Source organism: Eublepharis macularius, chromosome 17 (assembly GCF_028583425.1).
Source record: "Eublepharis macularius isolate TG4126 chromosome 17, MPM_Emac_v1.0, whole genome shotgun sequence".
Taxonomy (NCBI): domain Eukaryota; kingdom Metazoa; phylum Chordata; class Lepidosauria; order Squamata; family Eublepharidae; genus Eublepharis; species Eublepharis macularius.
The window spans coordinates 31,879,431-31,901,182 of record NC_072806.1 but is presented as its reverse complement, the minus strand read 5'-3'; the positions used below and the strand labels follow the sequence as shown (position 1 = coordinate 31,901,182).

Below are 21,752 nucleotides of genomic sequence, written 5' to 3'. Positions count from 1 at the left end.
GACTGAAACGGCCTAAAATGGCCAAAAGTCAGGAGGACGGGGCCACCTGACACATGACCTGTTGGGGCAACTGCTGGAGCAGCGTTCCTCCTCAAAATGAGCCCTGGTGGCTACATATTGAATATGTGGCTGCCATCTTGTCTAGTTTGGGCCTGAGTGTGTATGACTGGCCCAAGGTAACCGAGCAAGGCAGAAGTCTCCTACCAGATGATGTTAGCTAGATTGATGCTGTGGTTGTCGTATCTGTTCTGATAGCACATCAGGGGGTAACACTGGTCTCGGTAACTCGGTAATCCTTCATTGGCATAAGAACAGATAAGATGGATCATAAGACACAAACTGCTTTGAGGTTACAGTTGGATTAATATACCATCAATTTAACTCTTTATATCTTATTACCACGCAACTTTATGTCGCAGTGCAGAAATATAGCCACCTTTTCAGATGTCCAGAGAGGAGTCATTCAAAATAAATCCAAAGGAGTTTAGCTGTGTTAGTCTGCAGTTGCAACATATTAAAGAGTCCAGTAGCATCCTTAAGACTAACCAACTTTATTGTAGCATAAGCTTTCGAGAACTACAGCTCTCTTCATCCAATGCAGATGTGGTTCTCAAAGGTATATGCTACAATAAAGTTGGTTAGTCTTAAAGGTGATTCAAAATAAAATGAATCTTAATGGGATCAGGGAGTCCCGTCCTGTTTACAAAAATAGGATCTAAATATTTAGTATGAATTTTTACATAGAGAAGACAATAAAAAGAATATGTGGTTTCAATACAACTTAACTTACAAGAACAATATCTAGCTGAGTAGGGTACCTTTTAGAATCTTCTGTATAGGATTACAGATGGCGTTACATTGAATCTGGCCAAAAAAAAAGCTCTACATTGTTGGGAAATTTGCAAAGTGTGTAGATATGGAGCCATGGGTAACATTGGTCCTTAATACAGCATTGTGTTGAATGTATGCGCGCGCGTGCACACACACACACACACACACAGAGCACATGCTTGCATCTCCCCAGCACTGTCCATTACCTGCTTCTTCCAAAAAGTCATACTTCTTAGTCCTTTGCCGGCCAGATTAAAATCTATTTATTTTTCTCTCCTCTCTTGGCCCGACCTGCCTAGGCAGAACCCCGGTCTCGTCTCCAACCTCGGCAGGTAGGTATGACTTGCATTCCACACTATGAATGGTAACGGTAATATGTTGTCTTCCATTTCTCCAAAAGGGGCAACAGGCACATGTACTGGCATTCGGGTAATTATTTGGTCATTTATAAAACAGGGAATGAATCCTGCACAAATGCTTTAGTGAGTGGATAGCTGCAGTTTCTTTATCCATGAACAAAGCAAATGTCTAGATGCACACAGACCTATTCATTAAAGGGGGAAAACATGCAGTGCACACACCCCAAAACTGAAAAGAATACCCCATGTATTATGTTATGTTCCAGAGATCTGCTTTTCGTCAAGGGCTTGGGAAGGGTTGCCCGCTATAAGCTGAGAAATTCCTAAATAATTTGGGGCAGAGCTTGGGGAGGGTGGTGTTTAGAGGGAGGAGGGAGTTCAGCAGGGATCCTGTCCTAGGAAAACCCCCTTCCAAAGCTGCCATTTTCTCCAGGGGAGATCAGTTGTAGTTCCAGGAGAACTCCAGGCCCACCGGGAGGTTGGCAACTCTAGGCTCGGGGGCTTAAACCAGGAGGCTTGGGAAGGGTGGCAGAGGGTTGCCTGGTCCCCTTACCCTCCTGGCGGGAGGGAGGGACCCAGCAATCATCTTGAGCAAGTCTTGCATGCGCATGCTCCTGGCACCGACGCAATGATGTCACTTCCGGGGAACCAAATTGGCCCAGTGCTAAGCGTGGGAGCACTCCCACAGTCTGCGCGATAACATCATTCCTAGAAGTGATGTCGTCGTGCCGTTCCAGGAGTTTGCCCCCGGAGGCCTATTCCTGTGCCTTCCCCCCCCCACCAGCCAGGTGAATGGTGGGGGGGGGTGGAGGCTGGGAGCAGGGGATCCCCCACCCTCACTGGGGGAATGGGATCCCTACCTGGTTAACGCAATGCCAGAGAAAGAAGTGGGAAAATATTCTGCAGTATTTTAGGTGGTAGTAAGTTATGAATTGTACTTTTTAAGTTATGAATAGTGTTATTGTAAGAGGAGTTGCATCCTTACAAGCCGATCAGAATCAATGACTGATTCCGCACACGTTGGATAATGCACTTTCAATGCACTTTATCAATCGTTTGAGGTGGATTTTTTGTTCCACGCACAAAAAAATCCGTTCCAAAGGATCTATAAAGAGGATTGGAAGTGCATTATCCAATCACTCAATGAGTGTAACTCTGCTCAGAATGGCTCTGGAAGCCCCCCATACAAAGCATGCCATGCAAATAGAAAATGAGCACGGCGGTGGGAAAGCCCCTCCCCTGGTTTGCTAGCGGGTTTTGTACACGTCTGGAGTTTTGATCACGGGCAAGGGGCGTGTTCCAAAATGTGATTCTTCAGCTGCAGTCTGTTCCTCCACCTCCTTCTCCTGCTTGTGTGAACCAGGCCTGAACTGGGGTCTGATGCACCACCACCTGGGACTGTGAGTGCTTAGACATCAGAACCCTGATCAGGCACAGAAGGGATGCCACACCTCACTCAGCCCTTCTGATTGGCCGGCACTATGAAGCCTAGGGTTGCCAGTCCCCTGTCGGGAGCGGGGAATCCCCCACCCCCCACCCCGCTTACCTGGCTGGTGGGGAAAAGACAGGGGAACGCACCTCCCGGGGTGCATTCCTGGGTGGTGCGTCACACTCCCGTGCTCCACCATGGGCCAATTTGGGTCCCAAACAGGCCGAATAGGGCTCATTCAGGGCCTAAATTGGCCCGCTGTAAAGCACAGGAGCTCGCCAGGACCCTCCTGGCAGCCCTCCCGTGCTGTGCAGTGGAATCGGGCCTGTTTGGGGATGAAGTCGGCCCTCTGCAAGGTCCAGGAGCTCTCTAGGGCCCATCACACCAGCAGTGTCCCCACACTCCGTAGTGGACCAATTTGGGTCCCAAATGGGCCTGATTTGGCCCTAAACAGGACGAAATCAGCTCACTCCGGAGCTCAGGATTGCTCCCAGGGGTGGTGCAAGGCCTGTGCGTTGACATCACTTCCCAGAAGTGACGTCATCATGCAGCCCAGGAACACGCGCGCATGAGGACATCTAAACAGGTGAGTGATGTGTCTCCTGTCTCCCACCCAGAGGGTTAGGGGACCTGGCAACCCTAATGAAGTCTCAGATTGTTATAAATGCCTTGGCCTGGCCTTTTGCGTGCCATGCCTCAAGGCACTGCCTTCTCCAGCTTCTGGCCCACTTTGCTGACCGAAGGGGCCTAAAGGTCCGGACTTGGGTGCTATGGGCCACTGCTTTGTCCCTGGCAGTTCTATATCCAATGAATGCAATGAAGGGAGAATATAGGACTGCATTATCTAAAAACAGTGACGAAACGCAACCCAAGCCATATTGACCAGGGATAGCTATGTGATACGAAGCTTGCACAGAGACACCATTGGTTTTGCCTTGCCACTAATAAAGCTTTTATCCAATCATGTGTTCAACAGTTCACACTTCTTTCTCGAGATTGAAGGCTTGGAGACTAACATCACACCGAACCGGACTTCTCCGCCAGTTTTCTCCAAACCGATGGACTCCAATATCCGCCCATGGTACGAATGAGCTGGGACATGTGCCTCCCTCACACTGGAAGCACAAGGCATGAACAAAACCCCGTGTGCTCAAGAGTCTTCCTTCCCTTTGGTTCTCTCTTAAAATGGAAATACACGTTGCGAATTACCTGGCAATGTGCAAGTGCAGGATTGTATGTGTGGTCCTCAATTCATGTGCAGGCTGTCTCTTGCTCAGTGCACGTGAATGCCTCTTTCACGGGAGCTCCCTTTGTATGAATGCATCTGGAAGTGATTCCAGAGAGTAAAGCATCCATTCAGCTCTGTTTTCACTGCAAGAACAAGTACTGTAGGCTGATATCGAATGCGTAAAAGTACTCATGAGGAGCAAATTAAAGTGTGACTGTGCAAGCAAGTGCATGGGAAGATGGAACGGGGGGACACATGAAATGACGTTCATGTGAGCGTCCCTTGGTACTTTGTAACGTGTATTTCTACCCTGAGACCCGCGGTCTGGCTCCTTCTGCTATCTTAGGCCAAGGCTGGCTCCAGGATTTTGCTGGCAACAGGGTGTCCATAGACCTGTGTGCAGTAGCTCCTTTGTTCCACAGCTCCCTTTCCCTCCAAATACCCTTTCCCAAATACCCCAATACAGCTCCCTTTCCCTCCCCCTTTCTGCAGCAACTCTGGAGGGAACTGAGATTTACTCGTGTACCTTTTTAGCCCCACTAGTGTGGGTAAGTCAAAAAGCGGCATGCAAGAGATCTTTGAAGCAGAGCACAACAATATTTCTGCTCTTTGCTTTCTGTACTTCTGCCAGGAACTTCTCCCTCTGAGACATGGGAAATAGACCAGGCAGAGAGGTGGGCTCTTTGCCAGGCTGTGCCCATCCATGCAGATCCTTGATGCCAGCCTTGACATGTAGACATTAAATCTTATATTCCATATCTTCATTAGAATGTATGAATCTGCCCATAAAGTTTCTGTTCATTCCTCTGCATGGTCGTTGAAAGCCTTTTTATTTCACCCTTTTTTTCTGCTGGCAATTCCATATTTGTTTTTAATGCTGTTTGATGCCAGTCTCCCAGTATATGCAGTTTATAACACAATTCTTTACATCATTTTATCCGATTGATACAAAATCCCGACTCATTTTTAACAGTAATATTTCTATCCAGTTTTCTTAGTGAAGTCAGGAAAAAGATACCCTTGCGGTTTCATCCCGAGCAGAGAAAACCAATGTCAGAAATTGGGGTTTTCAATATAAAGTGGCCATGAAATTCAGTAGCATCCGCAATCTGGAGTGAAAAAAATATCAACTCCTTTTTTTTCTAAAGCTTAGAATTTAAATGAAGATTATTAGCTTCCTGAAGGCTGTATCTTAACACATGGACAGAGGGAGTAATGAAGGAGGAGATGAAAAGGGTTTGCTCCCAGCTGCTGACTGATTCTCCGTGTAATTTGCTCTGATAGTCTCCTGACTTGAGCATTTTCTCTCCTGTTTTGGATTTCGTCCAGCGCATCTGCAAACTGCGAAGATATGGACTCTCCCCAGTCCCTCCAAGATGATATGACGGAGTATACCCAAAATGCAGACAGCTGTTGGTGAGTGGGCACGTCACGTATTGCCAGACTTGTGGTTTTCTATGGATTAAATGTTCCTTTTTCCCTACTGTGGTTAAAATTAAGGTCTGCACTCTGCAGGCATCAGATATTGATTTGTGCATTTCTTTAGGAATGATTACCAACAAAAAAACCTGCAAATCAAGCAAGTTCATGTAAAATACGAGAGAGAAGGGGGGTCCAGTGAAGAATGAATCCTTATCCATAGTCTGTGCTGACCCTGGTTTGTTGCCTTAAGAGATGTTAAAACCCCAAATATATAGTGAAGATGTGTTTGCTGAGCTAAGTCTTGCCCTCAGAGGCATGTATGGGGAGACCTGCTTTGTCACCTTGCTAGAGGAGACACGGGAAATCTGCCGTGACCATGGTTTGCTTTGTGCTGTAGCGATATTTAACGTGGTTAAAACACTCCCACTTCAAACCACTGTTTCACATCCTGGCTTAACTATAGCTTAGGAACTTATGCACGATAGCAGATCAGGTCTAAGGAACACAAACCATGTACATTTCTATGCTGATGATTAGGAAAAAAACCTTGGTTCCATACATAATAATAATTACATAATAATAACATTCAGTTTATATACTGTCCTTCAGGACAGCTTAATGCCACACTCAGAGCAGTTTACAAAGTGTGTTATTATTATCCTCACAACAATCACCCTGTGAGGTGGCTTGGGGAAAGCTGTGATTGACCCAAGGTCACCCAGCTGGCTTCAGGCGGTGGAGTGGGGAATCAGACCTGATTCTCCATTACAGTCCTGCCGCTCTTCTCCACTACACCGAACTGGCTCTCTTGTCACACCTTCAAATACTGAGATCAGAGTATAGGAAAATAGGAAACTATTTTGAATTAAACCAATTAAACATCCGAAGTTCTTGATTCAATAGCATTTAGAACATTCAGAGGTGGGTTTTTTTGTCGATAGAATTTCACTAATTGATACAACAGCCCTGGAAGTTATGCCACGATTCAGCTCTGCAGGTTGCAAGTGGAGGAGTGCAGGCTGAGCGAGAACAGCAGCTTGCCTAAGGGCCAAGCTACAAGTGACGAATGACACTTGAATGGCAAGTGAACAGATTCACATATAGTCCTCCCTGTTCACTTGCGCTCCACTTGATCACTTGCCATTCAAGTCACTTGTAGCTTGGCGCTAAGTTCACCTCAGGAGTCAGGACCACTCTGTGCATGACACTGGAATCCCAGATAACCAGCGGGGAAGGGTGGAAGTGGGGAAATGGGGAGTGGGGTGGGGGAGTAACTATGTCATTTCTGGGTTTTCCCCAGAAGTGATGTTGCAATGTAGGCAATGGTGCTATTTTTTAAAAAAAAGTGGACAAATAAGGCTAACGCTGGGGAGTCTCTCACCATAGCCTGGTAGCCCTATGATGAGCTATTTGGGTCCTTGAAAGTATATGGATCAAGGGGGAGGGAGGGGTTAACTCTTCTTCTGAGCACAGTTTCCACAAATGAATCTGTGCCTCCCCATAGCTACTTTAATCCCTTTTATGGAAGAAAGACAAGGGCCCTTATTAGCAGGGGTCATTTAGTAGAAAAAGAGTGGCAGGAACTCATTAGCATAACTCATTGGCATAACTGATTAGCATATGCCACGCCCCTTGGCCAGCCCGAAATGGCCAGGATTCGGCTGCTGCCAGAGGGGAAGTGTTCCCCCACCTGGCAGTGGCCCAATTAGGGCTGTTTTGGCCCCAATCCAGGCCAAAAGGGGCCCAAAATGGCTCAAAATGGCCATTTTGGGCCCATTTTGGGCCAGATCGGGGCCTAATCAGCCCAGATCGGGTTGGTGCCGGGCAGGGGAGCATTCCCCCACCTGGCACCAACCCGATCCAGGCCGTTTCGGCCCCAATCTGGGCGTTTCGGCCCCAATCAAGGCCTAAACGTCCCCAAATTTTTCAAAGTCAGGTGGGCGGGGCCACCTGACTGTTGGGGGAACGACTGGAATGGCATCCCAGTGCGTTCCCCCTCCAAACGAGCCCTGCTTATTAGCCCTGGCTCTTGTACCTACCAAGGCTTAAGGAAGCCTTGGGGGGGGGGCGATGTGCTATTTCCAATCAAGAAAATGGCATGAGAGGGAGACTTAAGATTCCTGTTTCGAGGGCTTGATTTGTATCAGCCTCCTTCCTGGACTTGCTGCTCTCTCATAGCATAACACCCAGAGTTTCAGTCAGAAACCGCCCCCAGCATTCCGTGGAGTTTGGTCCCCTGAGAGAGTTGGTGGCTGAGGTGAGATTTGCAGGGGGGCGGGGTTTCTCGGCTGGCACTTCACAAGCTTGACAAACAGGCCGCCATCTTTTCTGTTTTTTAATCCAGCACCAACTTGTCTCAAAGTGCTCAGCAAAGCAATCGGCGCAAAAAGCTGAAGAAATACTTGTTCAGGGCCGTGTCGGAGGGCAATGTGGAAGAACTCCAGCGCCTCCTTGTTGAGGTGAAGGATCGGTCCCATTCGTGCAAGAACATGACTGTCCAAGGTGCAATGAAATTTATTTCTAGAGCTTTTCTCGTATGCGTAAAATTCTCCAGCAGGGTTGGCTGAATTTGTCACCTAACTAAATCGGGCCTGCGTCTGCTCTTTTTGTATGGATCTGACAAATTAACCAACAATTTCCCGATGTCCAGTGGGATTTTCTCAACTGTACAATAGCATTAGGATTTCTCTCCCTTCCCTTTTATCACTGTACATGGGCCCGTTGTTAACACGGAGAGGGGAAATGTTGCAAATGAACGGAAGGAAATGCAAAATAGTAGCAAGCAGGTATTCTCAGCACTGTGAAAAATCAGAAATAAAAAGAACACCAAATGACAAGAATGGATCACTTCTACTTATGGAACATGATGTAGTAATTTAGAATTCCTGAATCTGGGTAGAAATATGGAGCAGCAGAATTTCAAAAGCACCCTTAGTCCCTCCCACTTGGGTGCCAGAAATTCCTGAAGATTTGTGGGCGCGGCCTGGGAAGGGCAAAGTTTGGAAAGGGGAGGGGGCTCACCAGGGTCTAATGCCATTGTGCCCACCCTCCAAAGCAGCCATTTTCTCTGGAAGAAACTAATCTCTCTAGTCTGGAGATCAGTTGTAACTCCAGGAGATTTCCAGACTCTACTGGAGGTTGGCAACGCCACTCATGATTAGCGATGTCAGAAATAACAGTTTTGAGCCTCTGTTTGATAGGTGGGCACTCTGTGTAGGCACTCCATGTAAGAGTTCGTACATCCAGAAATTGTTCTAAATTTAGATTACCTCCTATCCACTTATGCTAGACCTAACCAAAGTGTGATTTGTCAATCCATGGCCGTCGTCACACGGGCCCTTATTGCGTCAGTTTTGCACTAGAAATCGTTTCTTCTGTTATCGTTATTAGAATGGATTCTCCCATCTTTTGACGACTGCTTGCGCTTCCGGTCAGTCACATTAAAAGGGAAAAGCGCAATTCGACGGTCAGTCAAAGTGCATCTGGAAACGGGGCTCTAAAATTCCTGCCCCCATTTTTTTTAAAAAAATTTCGCCTATTTGTGCTATATCACTCTTCTGTTATACCAATGTTGTGTTGGGCCAACCCAAAAGCCAACCGTGATAGGTAGCAGAGGTTTCCCGCCCATGGCAAAATAGTGCTATAGCGCAATAAGGCTGATGTTTTTTAAAAAAATAATTACTTTGAGGTTTAATTGCGGGTCGTGCTGGGGCTTGTGGGAGTGTAGGGTAGGAGAATCAGTGTTAGGTGAGACAGATGATCAGGGAGAGTGAGTGTTTTGGTGTTGCAAAGCGTTCACAGTCGATCCAGGGCATTCACATGGAAGTGGATAAAGACGACATAAAGAGACACAAAGCATGAATTGGGGAGAATGGCGAAATTGCAAGAGAGCCGGAATAAGGTGAGCATTCAGCAGGAGATGGCGCTAGTTTGGCGCTAAATTTATGGCTGTGTGACGAGGGCCCATGTGTCAGAAAACCTCGATCTCGTAGTGATCAAGTGGAGTGCAAGTGGAGTACAAGCAAACAGGGAGGAATACATGTGAGTCTGTTCACTTGCCGTTCAAGTGTCATTCATCACTTGTAGCTTGGCCCTATGTTAAAAATAAACGTTCTCTTTTTTCCAATGTTCCAGTATATTGGACATTAGAAAAAAGAGAACTTTTATTTTTAACACAGAGTAAGAGAAAATCTGAAAATGCTAATATTTATCGCAAAGAAAACCGGAAGCCTTCTTTTAGTTTATATAGTTTTTCTTTCCTTTCTGTGTTTAGTCTTTGTTCTGTTTGTATGGCTTGTTATTTTTGTTTGTCTGTTAGTTGTGGGTTTTTTGGATAGCTTTTGTGTAATTGCATCTTTATGTTTTGTCTTTTTTATTATAGAAAACTCTTAATTAAAAAAAAGACGAAAATATTCTCAGTATAAAATGAGGATTCGATCCAATGATTTCCTTCCTTTGTGGAAGGGAGTGATTGGATTCCACTCAAAGCCATTTTCACTCAGCCCTAAGGTACTTCTGGGAAACTTCTGGTCACCTATCTCATAGCGGCGCCTATTTTAACATAGTTCTTATATGCCTGTTTTTTGTTTTGCAGACTACCTGATGAAAAAAATGACCTCTTCCGATACAGGCAAGACCTGCCTTATGAAAGCATTATTAAATATCAACCAGAACACAAAGGAGGTTGTGAATTTGCTCCTTTCCTTTGCAGAAGAAACCCAAATTTTAGAAAGGCTGATTAATGCAGCATACACAGAAGAGGCGTACAGAGGTATTATTGGGTATTATTATTATATTATTAAGTATTATTAAGGCTTTGAGAGGATTTTTATATTGGCATTTTCCCCCCAAAGCAATTAAATCTGAGTATGGTGGGGGAGGAGGACAGATCAAAGTACCTCGATGCTTAAAGGATGTTCCTAGATTTAAACAACTGGAAGTACAGAATAAATAGAACAAGTCTTGAGATCTCTTTGATGGAGGGAGTTATTGCAGCAATGTGTGCATAAGAACATCAGAAGAGCTCAGCCGGATCAGACCAAAGTTGCTTCATCTGGTCTTGCCTCCTGTTTCCACGAGCGAATTATGTGTTGTGTAAAGAAGTCCGTCCTGATGTTTGTCCTGAACCTGCAGCCCGTCGACTTCATTGGCTGATCCCAAGTTCTTTTATACAAGGAGAAAAAAGCTCGTGGCACTGAAAAAGCTAATAGAATGCCATGAACCATGCTGCCCTCCCCTACTTTATTTTTTATTTTGCTTCACTTATAGTCGTCTTTTTGTCTGAACTGAAAAAGGCAATTTATGGGGAAATCCAGAAAGCCAAGAACGCTATCTGAGTAATACCTTTGGACCAGGGCTTTTTTTCTGGGAAAAGAGGTGGTGGAACTCAGTGGGTTGCCCTCGGAGAAAATGGTCACATGGCCGGTGACCCCACCCCCCTGATCCCCAGACAGAGGGGAGTTTAGATTGCCCTCGGAGGGCAATTTAAATGCCCCTCTGTCTGGAGATCAGGGGGGTGGGGCCACCAGCCATGTGACCATTTTCAAGAGGTTCTGGAACTCCGTTCCACTGTGTTCCTGCTGAAAAAAAGCCCTGCTTTAGACCAACCTAAGTTTACCAAGTCTAGGTTAGAAAATTCCTGAAGATTTGGGGAGTAGAACCTGGGGAGATGAGGGATGGGGGAAAGGAAGGGCCTCAGCAGGGTATAAAGCCATGCTCCAAAACAGCCATTTCCTCCAGGGGAACTGATCTCTGTCATCTGGAGATCAGTTGTAATTCCAGGAGATCTCTAGATCCCACCTGGAGGTTGGCAACCATAGGCGAACCCAAGGACACACAACAGTGAGCGAGCTTTTGGGTTTCCTAGAACTCTTCATCAGGCCAGATATTATAAAATAAAAAAGAGAGGGAAAGTAAATTTTTTTGGACATCATGATCTTAAGACCCTCTCGTGGCAGGGATGTGGTGGACTTTCTGGCAGGAAAAGAAGATTTTAGATTTCAGGTTGCTGGGACAGGGACATAAAAGCAAGAGGCAATAAAACAAACTCTATGGTAATAATTCTCCCCCGTGTTCTTAATCTCCTCTTTAACCGGAGGGACTTAAGAGTTTAATGGGAGACTGGCCTGAACTTGTCAAAGGAGCCTAGCTAATAAGCATTAAGGGTTTCTGCTATTGCTATGTCAACAGAAGACAATTTCCTAGTCAGGTGTGAGAAACCTTGACTAGATGGAAGATATGGGACTGTTGCTTGGTTTACCATCCAGATATTTTATCTTCCTGTGACCCATCAGCAAGGATTATCTTCTTTTTCCCCCTGTAGGGCAGACAGCGTTAAACATTGCTATCGAGAGAAGGCAGTTTGACATTACGCAGACCCTGATTGAGAAGGGCGCTGATGTGAACGCCCATGCCCAGGGGGTATTCTTCAGCCCTAAACGGAAGCACGAAGGCTTTTACTTCGGTAAGTGTGGCGACTGATGAGTCAATGATCTGGGAGGCTGTGGAAATGGAGGCGTGCTCCGCACTGACAGGGGATCCTGTATGGAGACTCTCTGTGTGGACAGTTCTGGCGCCAAGCTACAAGTGATGCCTGACACAGGTTGGACACTTGTCAGCTTCCCTCAAGTTTTGATGGGAAATGTAGGCGTCCTGGTTTTACAGCTTGGCTCTCCATTACAGCTGCATGACCAGGATGCCTACATTTCCCATCAAAACTTGAGGGAAGCTGACAAGTGTCCAACCCGCGTCAGGCATCACTTGTAGCTTGGCTCTTAGAAAGGCATTTTGCTTCCAAACAAAACCGAGCAGTTGAATCCTTGTTTAATCCTTGAGTTTAGAGCCCACTTTTCTTCTATCATGAAACTCTAGGAGGGGTTCCAGGAGGTTTTCTATCCAGGAAATTCCCTACCAGATCGGCATCTTGTGCCCACAATAAGCTGAATTTTGCACTCAGTATCTTGGTCTGACTTACGAGATTCCAGCAGGCAGTGCTCACACACTTTCATGCATGTCCCTTGCACAAGAGGGACTAGAGTCTGCTTTATTAAAAGTTTATGCTTATTTTATTTATTGCATGTATGGTGGTGGAGGGTGCCCTCAAGTCCTAGCTGACTTATGGCAACCCATGGTAGGGTTTTCATGCCGAGAGACTAACAGAGGTGGTTTGCCGTTGTCTGCCTCTGCAAGCCTGGTCTTCATTGGAGGTCTCCCATCCAATTACTAACCAAGGCCAACCCTGCTTAGCAGCCAAGATCTGACAAGATCTGGCTTACCAGAGGTATCCAGGTCAAGGTGCTGAGCAGATCCAGCCTCAATCAGGGCACTGCCATAACATTGTGGGTCATCTTGCCCAGGAGCCAGATTTAGCTTCCCCTAAAGTTGACTCACACACGTTTGATATTGTGCTGGCTCCAGGTTGGGAAATTCCTGAAGATTTTCGAGGTGGAGTCTGGAGAAGGTGGGGTTAGCCATACAGTCCACCCTCCAAAGCAGACATTTTCTCCAGGAGAACTGATCTCTGTTGGCTGGAGATAAGTTGTAATTCCTGGAGATCTCCAGCCACCACCTGGAGGCTGGCAACTCTAGCTGCTGCTAAGAGATGAAACATGTGAGTTGTGTGTTCACTGGAACGTGTTATGCATCAGATGAGGCACAAGCTGTGTTTGTAAAGGAAATAAGACATGAATTACGTTTTGTTTAAACAGTCAAGGCACTGTGCTGCTCCAGGCCAGAGTTGTCAGGCCTCCGGCGTACTGCTGCAGGCCAAACTCAGCCCCACTGCTGTTTCTTGCGCTGCTGACGGCAGTGAGTGCCAGTGGAGATAAAAGGAGTGGTGTAAGGAAGGGAACAGAAAGGAGCCACAATTGGGAAAGAAGGGCGTCTACTGTCAGGCTATGGCACTCCAGTTGGCAGAGTCTGCCTTCCTTCCTTCTGCAAGAAGACAAGGTCTTTTGATTTCAAAAGGTTTTGTTAGAAAGATAGCAGGCCATGAAGTCCATATTCCAGAATCAAGTAGACCCTGGCTGAGCACAGCATTGTTAGGAATGAGTTACAAAGCAAAAGTTGTTACAGATCAAACCCTCAGACTCCAGCCTCCCCCCAGAGTTCACACAGCAGGAGAGCTTCTCTGTGGGAACGCTGGCTCATCAAGGCCGTCTAGGAAGGAACAGATAAGACGCCGCATTCTCTCCCATGGAAAGTGCGGTGCACCTGCAGGAACCTGGAGGAAGAGAAATACTAAACAACTACAGAAATTAACATGGCGTTACATAGGTTACATTCTCCAAGCATGGCAGTTCCTGACATCTACACAGGCATTTCTGCTATGGGGCAGTTGGGTCATGCTTTCCTGAGCCCCCATGCTGGGGGGAGACCATGGGGGGGAGGCAACTGCCAAGCTGCCCTGCTTGGCAATGGCCCCAGCTGTCTCTTCTGATGTTGCAACAACAAAGGCAAGAGCGAGCAGAGGTGAGCAATCAGGGTAGCTGGTGAGGTTGCCAGCCTCCAGACAGGGCCTGGAGATCCCCCAGAATTGCAAGTGATCCCAGACTGCAGCAATCAGTTCCCCTGGAGAAAATGGCCGATTGGGAGGGGTGGACTGTCATGCATTATACTCCGCTGCAGTCCCAAACCCCACCCTCTGCAGGTCCACCCTCATATCTCCAGGAATTTCCGAACTTAAAGTTGGCAACCTTAGCTCTCCCCTGCTGTCTTGCAACTGATTGTGTTTGCTAGCCGCTCCTTGAGTCTCAGGCAACTGCCAGGGCTATCAGCTGCAGGGCCGGGGCAGCTCTCCCACTTCCAACCACTGTTCTGACATTACCCTATCCATCAGTAACAGGGATTTGAGGGCCCCATCCTGGATCCATGCCTCAGAATCACCATCAGAAAAGACTGCCCTAGAAAGACAGAACTTAGTTTATTGAGGTAGATTCCATTCATGGCAATATCTTGGAGTAGAAAGAAAGAGTCCTAGTCTAAAGAGTCACTTTCCCTATATATACCATGGCCAGAATAGTCTGGTGGCAAGGCTGCAGGCAGGTTTGTGGATGAGGCCTTTATGGCTGTTCAAAGGGAAAAATGTATTTCTCAGAGCTCCTGCCATGAAGACCTCATCCACAGACCCACTTCCAGCCCTGCTGCCGGACTATCTGGCCACAGTATTTATAGGGAAAGTGACTCTATCTCAATAAATGGTAAGTTCTATCTTTCTACAATTTGATTGCCTGAGGATTAATTACTGCATGTTGGGGAAAACACTTCTGACTAAGTAACTCTTTTACCAAACGAAATATAACTATTTCTAATAGGTTCCAGGTAGGGTGTCTCCGGCCAGGGGTTATTAGTCAAGAGCTGTGAATTGCTGAAGGTGTCTTTTCCCTTTATTTATTTATTATTTATTATTATTTATTATATTAGATTTTTAGTCCGCCCTCCCCGCCAGGTGGGCTCAGGGTGGAGTACAACATTTCAAATTACATAAATACAGATAAATACAGATAAAACGTTATACAAATGGCATTAAAACAACTTTATACAATACAGCTTCTCTTCAGATGGCGACGATAAAATACTGCTTTTCAAGCCCTGGCTCATATGTAGGGTGGTGGACAGATCTTTAGTGTGGCCGGTGGGGGCCCAACCTAGCCTCCACCATATGCCTGGCGGAACATCTCTGTCTTACAAGCCCAGCGGAAAGATAACAAATCCCGCCGGGCCCTGGTTTCCTCAGACAGAGAGTTCCACCGGATCGATGCCAGGACCGAAAAGGCCCTGGCTCTGGTCGAGGCCGGGCGGGCCTCCCTTGGGCCAGGGACCACCAACAGTTGTTTATTTGTTGAACAAAGCATCCTCTGGGGTACATATGGGGAGAGGCGGTCCTGAAGATATGCTGGGCCCAGGCCATATAGGGCTTTATAGGTCAACACCAAAACCTTGAACCGGACCTGGTACTCAACTGGTAACCAGTGCAGCTGGCGTAGTATAGGTGTTATATGTTCCCTAATCGGGACCCTTGCAATTACACAGCTGCATTTTGGACCAGCTGTAGCCTCATGTCCTTGGGAGGCTTTTAGTTTCATCCGTTTTCCCTGCCAGCATTCTCAATTATTGCATGTATTTTACTTCGTTTCTATACCATTTTTGTACTGTTTATACATTTGATGCTATGGGTCCACAATGCCATTTTTATATATGCAAAGGATGCCAAAATAGCATTTATAAATACAGCCATGTCGCCAGAAAAGATTCGGTACAAGGCAAGAGAAAATGGTGCAAAAATAAAGATTCGTGGATTCAGTTCTCAAAAGGGAGAAGCAAAAGTGAAATGTGAGTTTCTGAGGCGAAACAGCCAGGCTATGCAATTCAATAGCCTCTCCACAGGGACGGTCGCAGCAGATGCTGGTTTAAAATGAGCTGCTATAGACATAACAGTTATTGTTTCCAAAGGATGTTGTAATTTTTCCTGAGGCCCAGAAGGGATGGAGAAAGGTGGGCTGCTCTGGGGCAGGCATCCCACAGGAGGAAAACCAAGGAAAAATCCATGCTTTAAAAATCTTATTGTATGGTCATGGGAGTTTTTTTTTTAGGCGAAACACCGCTGGCGTTAGCTGCCTGCACCAACCAGCCAGACATAGTCCAGCTACTAATGGACAACAACAAGACAGACATCACTTCCCAGGATTCGAGAGGCAACAATATCTTGCATGCCTTGGTGACCGTGGCAGAAGATTTTAAAACGCAGAATGACTTTGTCAGGAGGATGTATGACACCATTCTCTTGAAGAGTCAAAGCCGAAAGTTGGAGATGATGAAGAATAAAGACGGGCTGACACCTTTGCAGCTGGCCGCAAAAACAGGAAAGCTAGAGGTAAGCCTTGTTCCAAAGGAAGCAGAGGGAGGGAGCCAAAGGACTGCACTACAAGGATAAATTGAGTGCAGGCTGGGAAGCCATTGTGGATTTCAGAGGACTAGTGGTGAGGGGTAGGGTTGTCAACCTCTAAGTTGTGCCTGGCGTGTGTGTGTTATGTGCCATCAAGTCGCTTCTGACCTATGGCCACCCTATAATAACAACAACAACAACAACAACAACATTTGATTTATATACCGCCCTTCAGGACAACTTAATGCCCACTCAGAGCGGTTTACAAAGTATGTTGTTATTATCCCCACAACGAACACCCTGTGAGGTGGGTGGGGCTGAGAGAGCTCCAAAGAGCTGTGACTAGCCCAAGGTCACCCAGCTGGCTTCAAGTGGAGGAGATGGGAATCAGACCTGGCTCTCCAGATTAGAGTCCCACACTCTTAACCACCGCACCAAACTGGCTATGAATGAAAGACCTCCGAAATGTCCTATCATTAACAGACTTGTTCAGATCCTGCAAACTGGAGGACGTGGCTTCTTTTATTGAGAACAGCCATCTAAGTTGTCCTCTTTTCCTACTGCCTTCCACTTTTCCGAGCATTATTGACTTTTCCAGAGAATCTTGTCTTCTCATGATGTGACCAAAGTACGATAGCTTCAGTTTTCTCATTTTAGCTTCAAGGGAGAATTCGTGCTTGATTTGATCTAGTACCCACTTCTGTCTTTTGGGCTGTCTGTGGAATCCACAAAACTCTCCTCCAGCACCACATTTCAAATGAATCCATTTTCTTCCTGTCAGCTTTCTTCACTGTCCAAGTTTTCCATCCATGCATAGTAATGGGGAATACCATGGTGTGGGGAATACCATGGACCTGGAGATGTCCTGTAATTACAACTGAGCTCCAGACGACAGAGATCAGCTCCTCTGAAGAAAATGGCAGCTTTGGAGAGCGGACTGTATGGCATTATACCTCGCTGAGGTCCCTTACCTCCCCAGACTCTGCTTTCCCCAAGTTCCACCCCCAAATCTCTAGGTATTCCCCAACCTAGAGTTGACAGCCCTATGCCCTAACCAGCCTCCCTCCCTGATTGGGGATTGCCACCTTTCCAGGTGAGGATTTGAATAGATTAAAGAAAAATCACTGGTTTACTCCTAACAAACAGAAATGATCAAACTCCGTTTGTGAATCACGCGTTCATTAAATTGGAATAATATGTTTTTATTTCCCAAACTTTTTGCATACATCTAATGACAGTATATGTTACAAATCATAATATGTAGTTTGACCTTTAGTTTTTGAAACATTCTCCAGAGGAGGGAACATTGAGGGAGCACAGAGAACCCAATTGTTTTGCTGACAAAATCTCTTTTTGATGCCCCGTTGAGGGTCCAAGAGTCTTGATTTCCCAATGTCTCTCCTTGCAGAAGTTCAAGGTTAAATTGCAAAAATAAAATGCCAGTGTACTTCCCGTGATTGCTTTCTCACAATGGCTGATTCCGCACACGTTGGATAATGCACTTCCAATCCTCTTTAGAGATCATTTGGAACTAAATTTTTCGTGTGTGAAACAAAAAATCCACTTCCAAACGATTGCTAAAGTGCATTGAAAGTGCATTATCCAATGTGTGCGGAATCTGGGGATGTTATCAACACAGAAGAAGAAAAGGAGAAGAGGCCCTTTTTCCCAAACAAAAGGATTTATGACTTTGTAGCTTTATTTATTTATTTATTTTGTTCCATTTATATCCTGCCCTCCCCACAGGCAGTGTTATGACCTGTACTTTCTTTAGGGTGGATTTTGCTTTAAATCTCCCCCTTACACCCTCTGGGTAGTTTGCTGCCACCAGGAATATATTATTCCAAAATGTTTTATTTAAGTTTTCCCTTTTGTAACGTGTTTGAGCGTCAGGCTCCTTCGTGGTTCTATGTGGCCCTGAGGATAGGAATGGGAGATAACTCTGGGATATAACAAAACAAAGTTTATTTTTTTTAAGAAGCGTATTGGTTACATAAAAGTCGTTCTTAGTTCTTCTAGTTGCTTCATCCAAACTCATTCACACAGATCTCTTGTTAGGCTTCACACACAGTTAGCCTCTTTCTCTAGGCTCTATATTTCTCTCACAGAGAACTCCTCAGACAGCACACAGCTAGCCTGTTTTCTTCTCTCTCTCAATTCTTTCTCTCTCAGGCGCACACACAGTTTGCCTGCTTCAAATAGTGTGAATATATAGTCTCACAGACACACTCAGTTCAGGCTTCCCCTCAGGTTGCCTTTCCCTCACAAATACATGAACACACTCAGGCTGCACACAGCTCGCCTCTCTGGCCCTGACTGAAACTTTGGCTCTCCACTCTCAGTCTCAAACTGCCTTCACTCCGCCCACTCTCTGTCATCAACCAATCGTATCACTCACCCATCTCTCTCTTTCACCCCCCCCCCCCACTCTTCACCTATCTCACCAAACATTTAAAGACACATTGCACCCATTTCTTGAAATCATTACAGGCAGGCTCAGGGCAGGTCACAACATCATAAAATCATAAAAACCACAATTTAAATACAATAAAGGACGTTTTGCTGCTCTTCTCTACTCTCTGCCTTCTTTCATGTCAGGATTTCATTTGTTCACTGATCATTGTGGGGTTTTTTTTCCAGATTTTGAAATATATTCTGGCCAGAGAAATCAAGGAGAAAGCCCACCGGAGCCTTTCCAGGAAGTTTACGGACTGGGCTTATGGGCCTGTCCAGTCCTCCCTTTACGACTTGACGGAGTTGGATACCACCTCAGCCAATTCCGTCCTGGATATTATAGTGTACAATACGAACATTGGGGTACGTCCTTGCGCCATCAGGAACAAAATGTTTAGAGGCTTACCTGCACAGCCAGGCATTGCTAGGGTCAACAAAGATGCAAACAGTGGGCATTGAGAAGGATTTAATAGCAGAGGATATAAAACGAGGGTCCAGCTTCTTTCGAGTTATTTTCAAGTATATAGATAATGGAATTTGCTGCTGCCGATTCATGTGGCTGCCTCTCTGGGAGTGAATGTGACATTTGTCTTTTGTTACACTTGAGAAAGTGCAGCAGTACACCTGGCAAAGGCCGCAAGGGACTGCCTCGTTCCACAGATTGATTCGCTGAGACACTCACATCGTCGGTTCTCTTCTCTAGAATCGCCACGAGATGCTGGCTCTGGAGCCGCTGCACTCTCTCTTGCGGATGAAGTGGAAGCACTTTGCCAGACACGTTTTCTTTCTCTCGTGCACTTTATACTTTATCTACAATGTGATCCTGACACTGGTTTCCTACTACAGACCTGAAGAAGAGAAGGTTGGTGATATTGCCTGCAGGCTCCTACCTGCACGTCACGGAAGTGATGTCATCACGCAGCGCCGGGAGTGCGTGCGCAGGGGAGAAAGCCAGACTTGGGTTGCCCTGGGCGCCGACAACCCTAGATCCGGCCCTGGGGGTGTGCTGTATGGAACTATGCCATGCCAAGGTCCTTTCCCTCCCCGAACTCCACTTTCTCCAAGTTGCTCCAGGTTCCACCCCCCAGGTCTCCTGGAATTTCCCAACTTGGAGCTGGCAACCCTAGCAGGGAGAAGTCCACCGGCAGTGCTCTCCTGGGTTAGCTCTCTCTCCTTGGAGGCTCATGTAGTTGCAGGGCAGCATCAAGGGCGGGAGGAGAGCAAGGGGGCGAGGTGACAGAATACACAGACACCTATGATGGAATGGAAAGAGGCCACCACTTTATGGATTTACAGCTCACAGAGCATTGGTGCTGCATGGGGCATGGATCCGAGCATCAGCTGACCTGCCTGCCAGCCAATGAACCGCTGCACCCCCTCAGACCCAGGCTGAATCATGGGATGGCAGTTAGTGGGATACCACGTGGGCAGATACCCCTGCGTGGATCCCCTGCCACCTGGGAGTGAGGCGGACCTGACAGCCCCCGAGCTGGACATGCACCTGCCCTGCCGCACTCCCCAGACCCCTTAAGGGGATCCCCATAATAGGGAAGCTGAGCTCACGGGCCCTGTTTCCCCCCAAATGGATCGGTGCCCAATGCTCCATTCCAAAGTTGTGATGAAAAGGAGGGCAGGCGGGATGCTGGCCACGAGCCAAGTGCTGAGGCTGGGGCCCGCCTCTCTTTACAAAGGCTGGCAGCAGAACCTGAGAGGGACCTGAGAGGACCCAGGTCCGCAGCCCTCTCCTTGCCCCAACCAGTCTGCTCTGATTGGCCGGCCGCAGTTTGAATCTGGGCGGCAAGGGCTGCCCCGCTGACCACAGAGAGCCCACGCCGCCTTCCAATATGGTGGCCGCCATGCCACCCTGCCCTCCACCCCACCCCCATAGCCTGCAAATGAGCTCCGCTGTTAAGTCTCAGGGGGCTGGCATTTTTTGTAGCATTGCTTTATTTGCAAATGCGCAGGTGGAGGAGGCACAGAAATGCTCCTACAATCTGGCAGATCTTCTACCCCACATCAGGTCCTCCCAAGGGAGAGAGATTTTCAGACAATTACGTTTTTCTAGAATATCTTTAATGAAAGAAACAAGTACCTTCTTGGTTTTTAAAAATGAACCATTGCAGATTGAATGATTTCAACAAATGTAGTAGAACATGCCGCCGTTTGTACTGGAGGAAGCATAGGCAGAAATCCCTGGGAAGAGGGAGGTGTTCCAAGCATATTCTTTTTTTCACCACTGGCACGTTGGCACCAGGGTACATGAAGGAAAAACAGCAAGGGGCAGAAAGGAAAGAAACTTTAATAATAGTATAACCTCTGTGCCTCTCACATACAGCTTTGTCAAGAGAATCTTTCAATTAAAGCAGAATATAAATTGGTAATTAGTACGTCATCTTAAAAACATCATCTTAATTAGTACATCATCTTAATAAAACATACTGTTAAAATACAGGACAATGACACAGGGCATGTACAAAGTGCAATTCGTCGTACATACTTAGTATCTGGATACCTGAACCAACATTAACATTCAGTACATATTTCATAATCACAAAAATGTGATTATGTGTGAGTCAGCCTCTAACTGGAGATGACGTGACTTTACATGGGAGCAGTTTGGGGAGTCTAAAGGACTGCCAGTTGTCACTGGGTGTTACCACCTATCAAGTGGTGGCGATGGTGGCGATGATGGTACATCACACTTTTGTTGCATCACCTTTTGCACCTGATGTGTGCTGCTGGTACAATTCTCTTGCTTTCCTCCTTTTCAGCCTCCTCCCTATCCTTTGGCTTTGATGGACCACCTGAGCTGGCTGCAGTTGTCGGGGCAAGTGATTGTGATGTTGGGAGCCATCTTTATTGCCATCAAAGAGGTACCTGCAAATGAGTCAAGTTGTTCAGTCGTCTTGGATGTATCGTGCATGTAAAAGAGATGGATTTAGGGGACAATCGTTACACTTTTTGCTTTCCCCCCACTGCCAATGTTTGTTTGTTTGTTTATATCATATTTGTATTCCGCCCTCCCCGCAAGCAGGCTCAGGGCGGATAACAACCTTAAAATCATTTAAAAACGTTCCACATTAAAACATCATATAAAAATAGCAGCACTCTTTGCCTGGTGGCAGCAATACAACTGTTAGCAAGCAA

The 21,752-nt window shown here is 46.5% G+C and overlaps 1 protein-coding gene across 3 annotated transcripts in view; it reads left to right on the top strand.

The window, feature by feature from the left end:
* TRPV3 (transient receptor potential cation channel subfamily V member 3) overlaps positions 1-21,752 on the top strand; it is a 50,369-nt gene that overhangs the window by 15,095 nt on the left and 13,522 nt on the right. For 2 of the 3 annotated variants that reach the window (XM_055001494.1, XM_055001496.1), the window contains exons 3-12: positions 1,131-1,163; positions 3,596-3,700; positions 5,177-5,263; positions 7,614-7,771; positions 9,864-10,040; positions 11,592-11,732; positions 15,859-16,139; positions 18,792-18,968; positions 19,309-19,467; positions 21,377-21,478. In XM_055001494.1, the coding sequence (XP_054857469.1) occupies positions 1,131-1,163; positions 3,596-3,700; positions 5,177-5,263; positions 7,614-7,771; positions 9,864-10,040; positions 11,592-11,732; positions 15,859-16,139; positions 18,792-18,968; positions 19,309-19,467; positions 21,377-21,478 (1,420 nt within the window). The remainder of the gene's footprint in view (positions 1-1,130; positions 1,164-3,595; positions 3,701-5,176; positions 5,264-7,613; positions 7,772-9,863; positions 10,041-11,591; positions 11,733-15,858; positions 16,140-18,791; positions 18,969-19,308; positions 19,468-21,376; positions 21,479-21,752) is intronic. The other variant, XM_055001495.1, reaches the window with a different exon arrangement.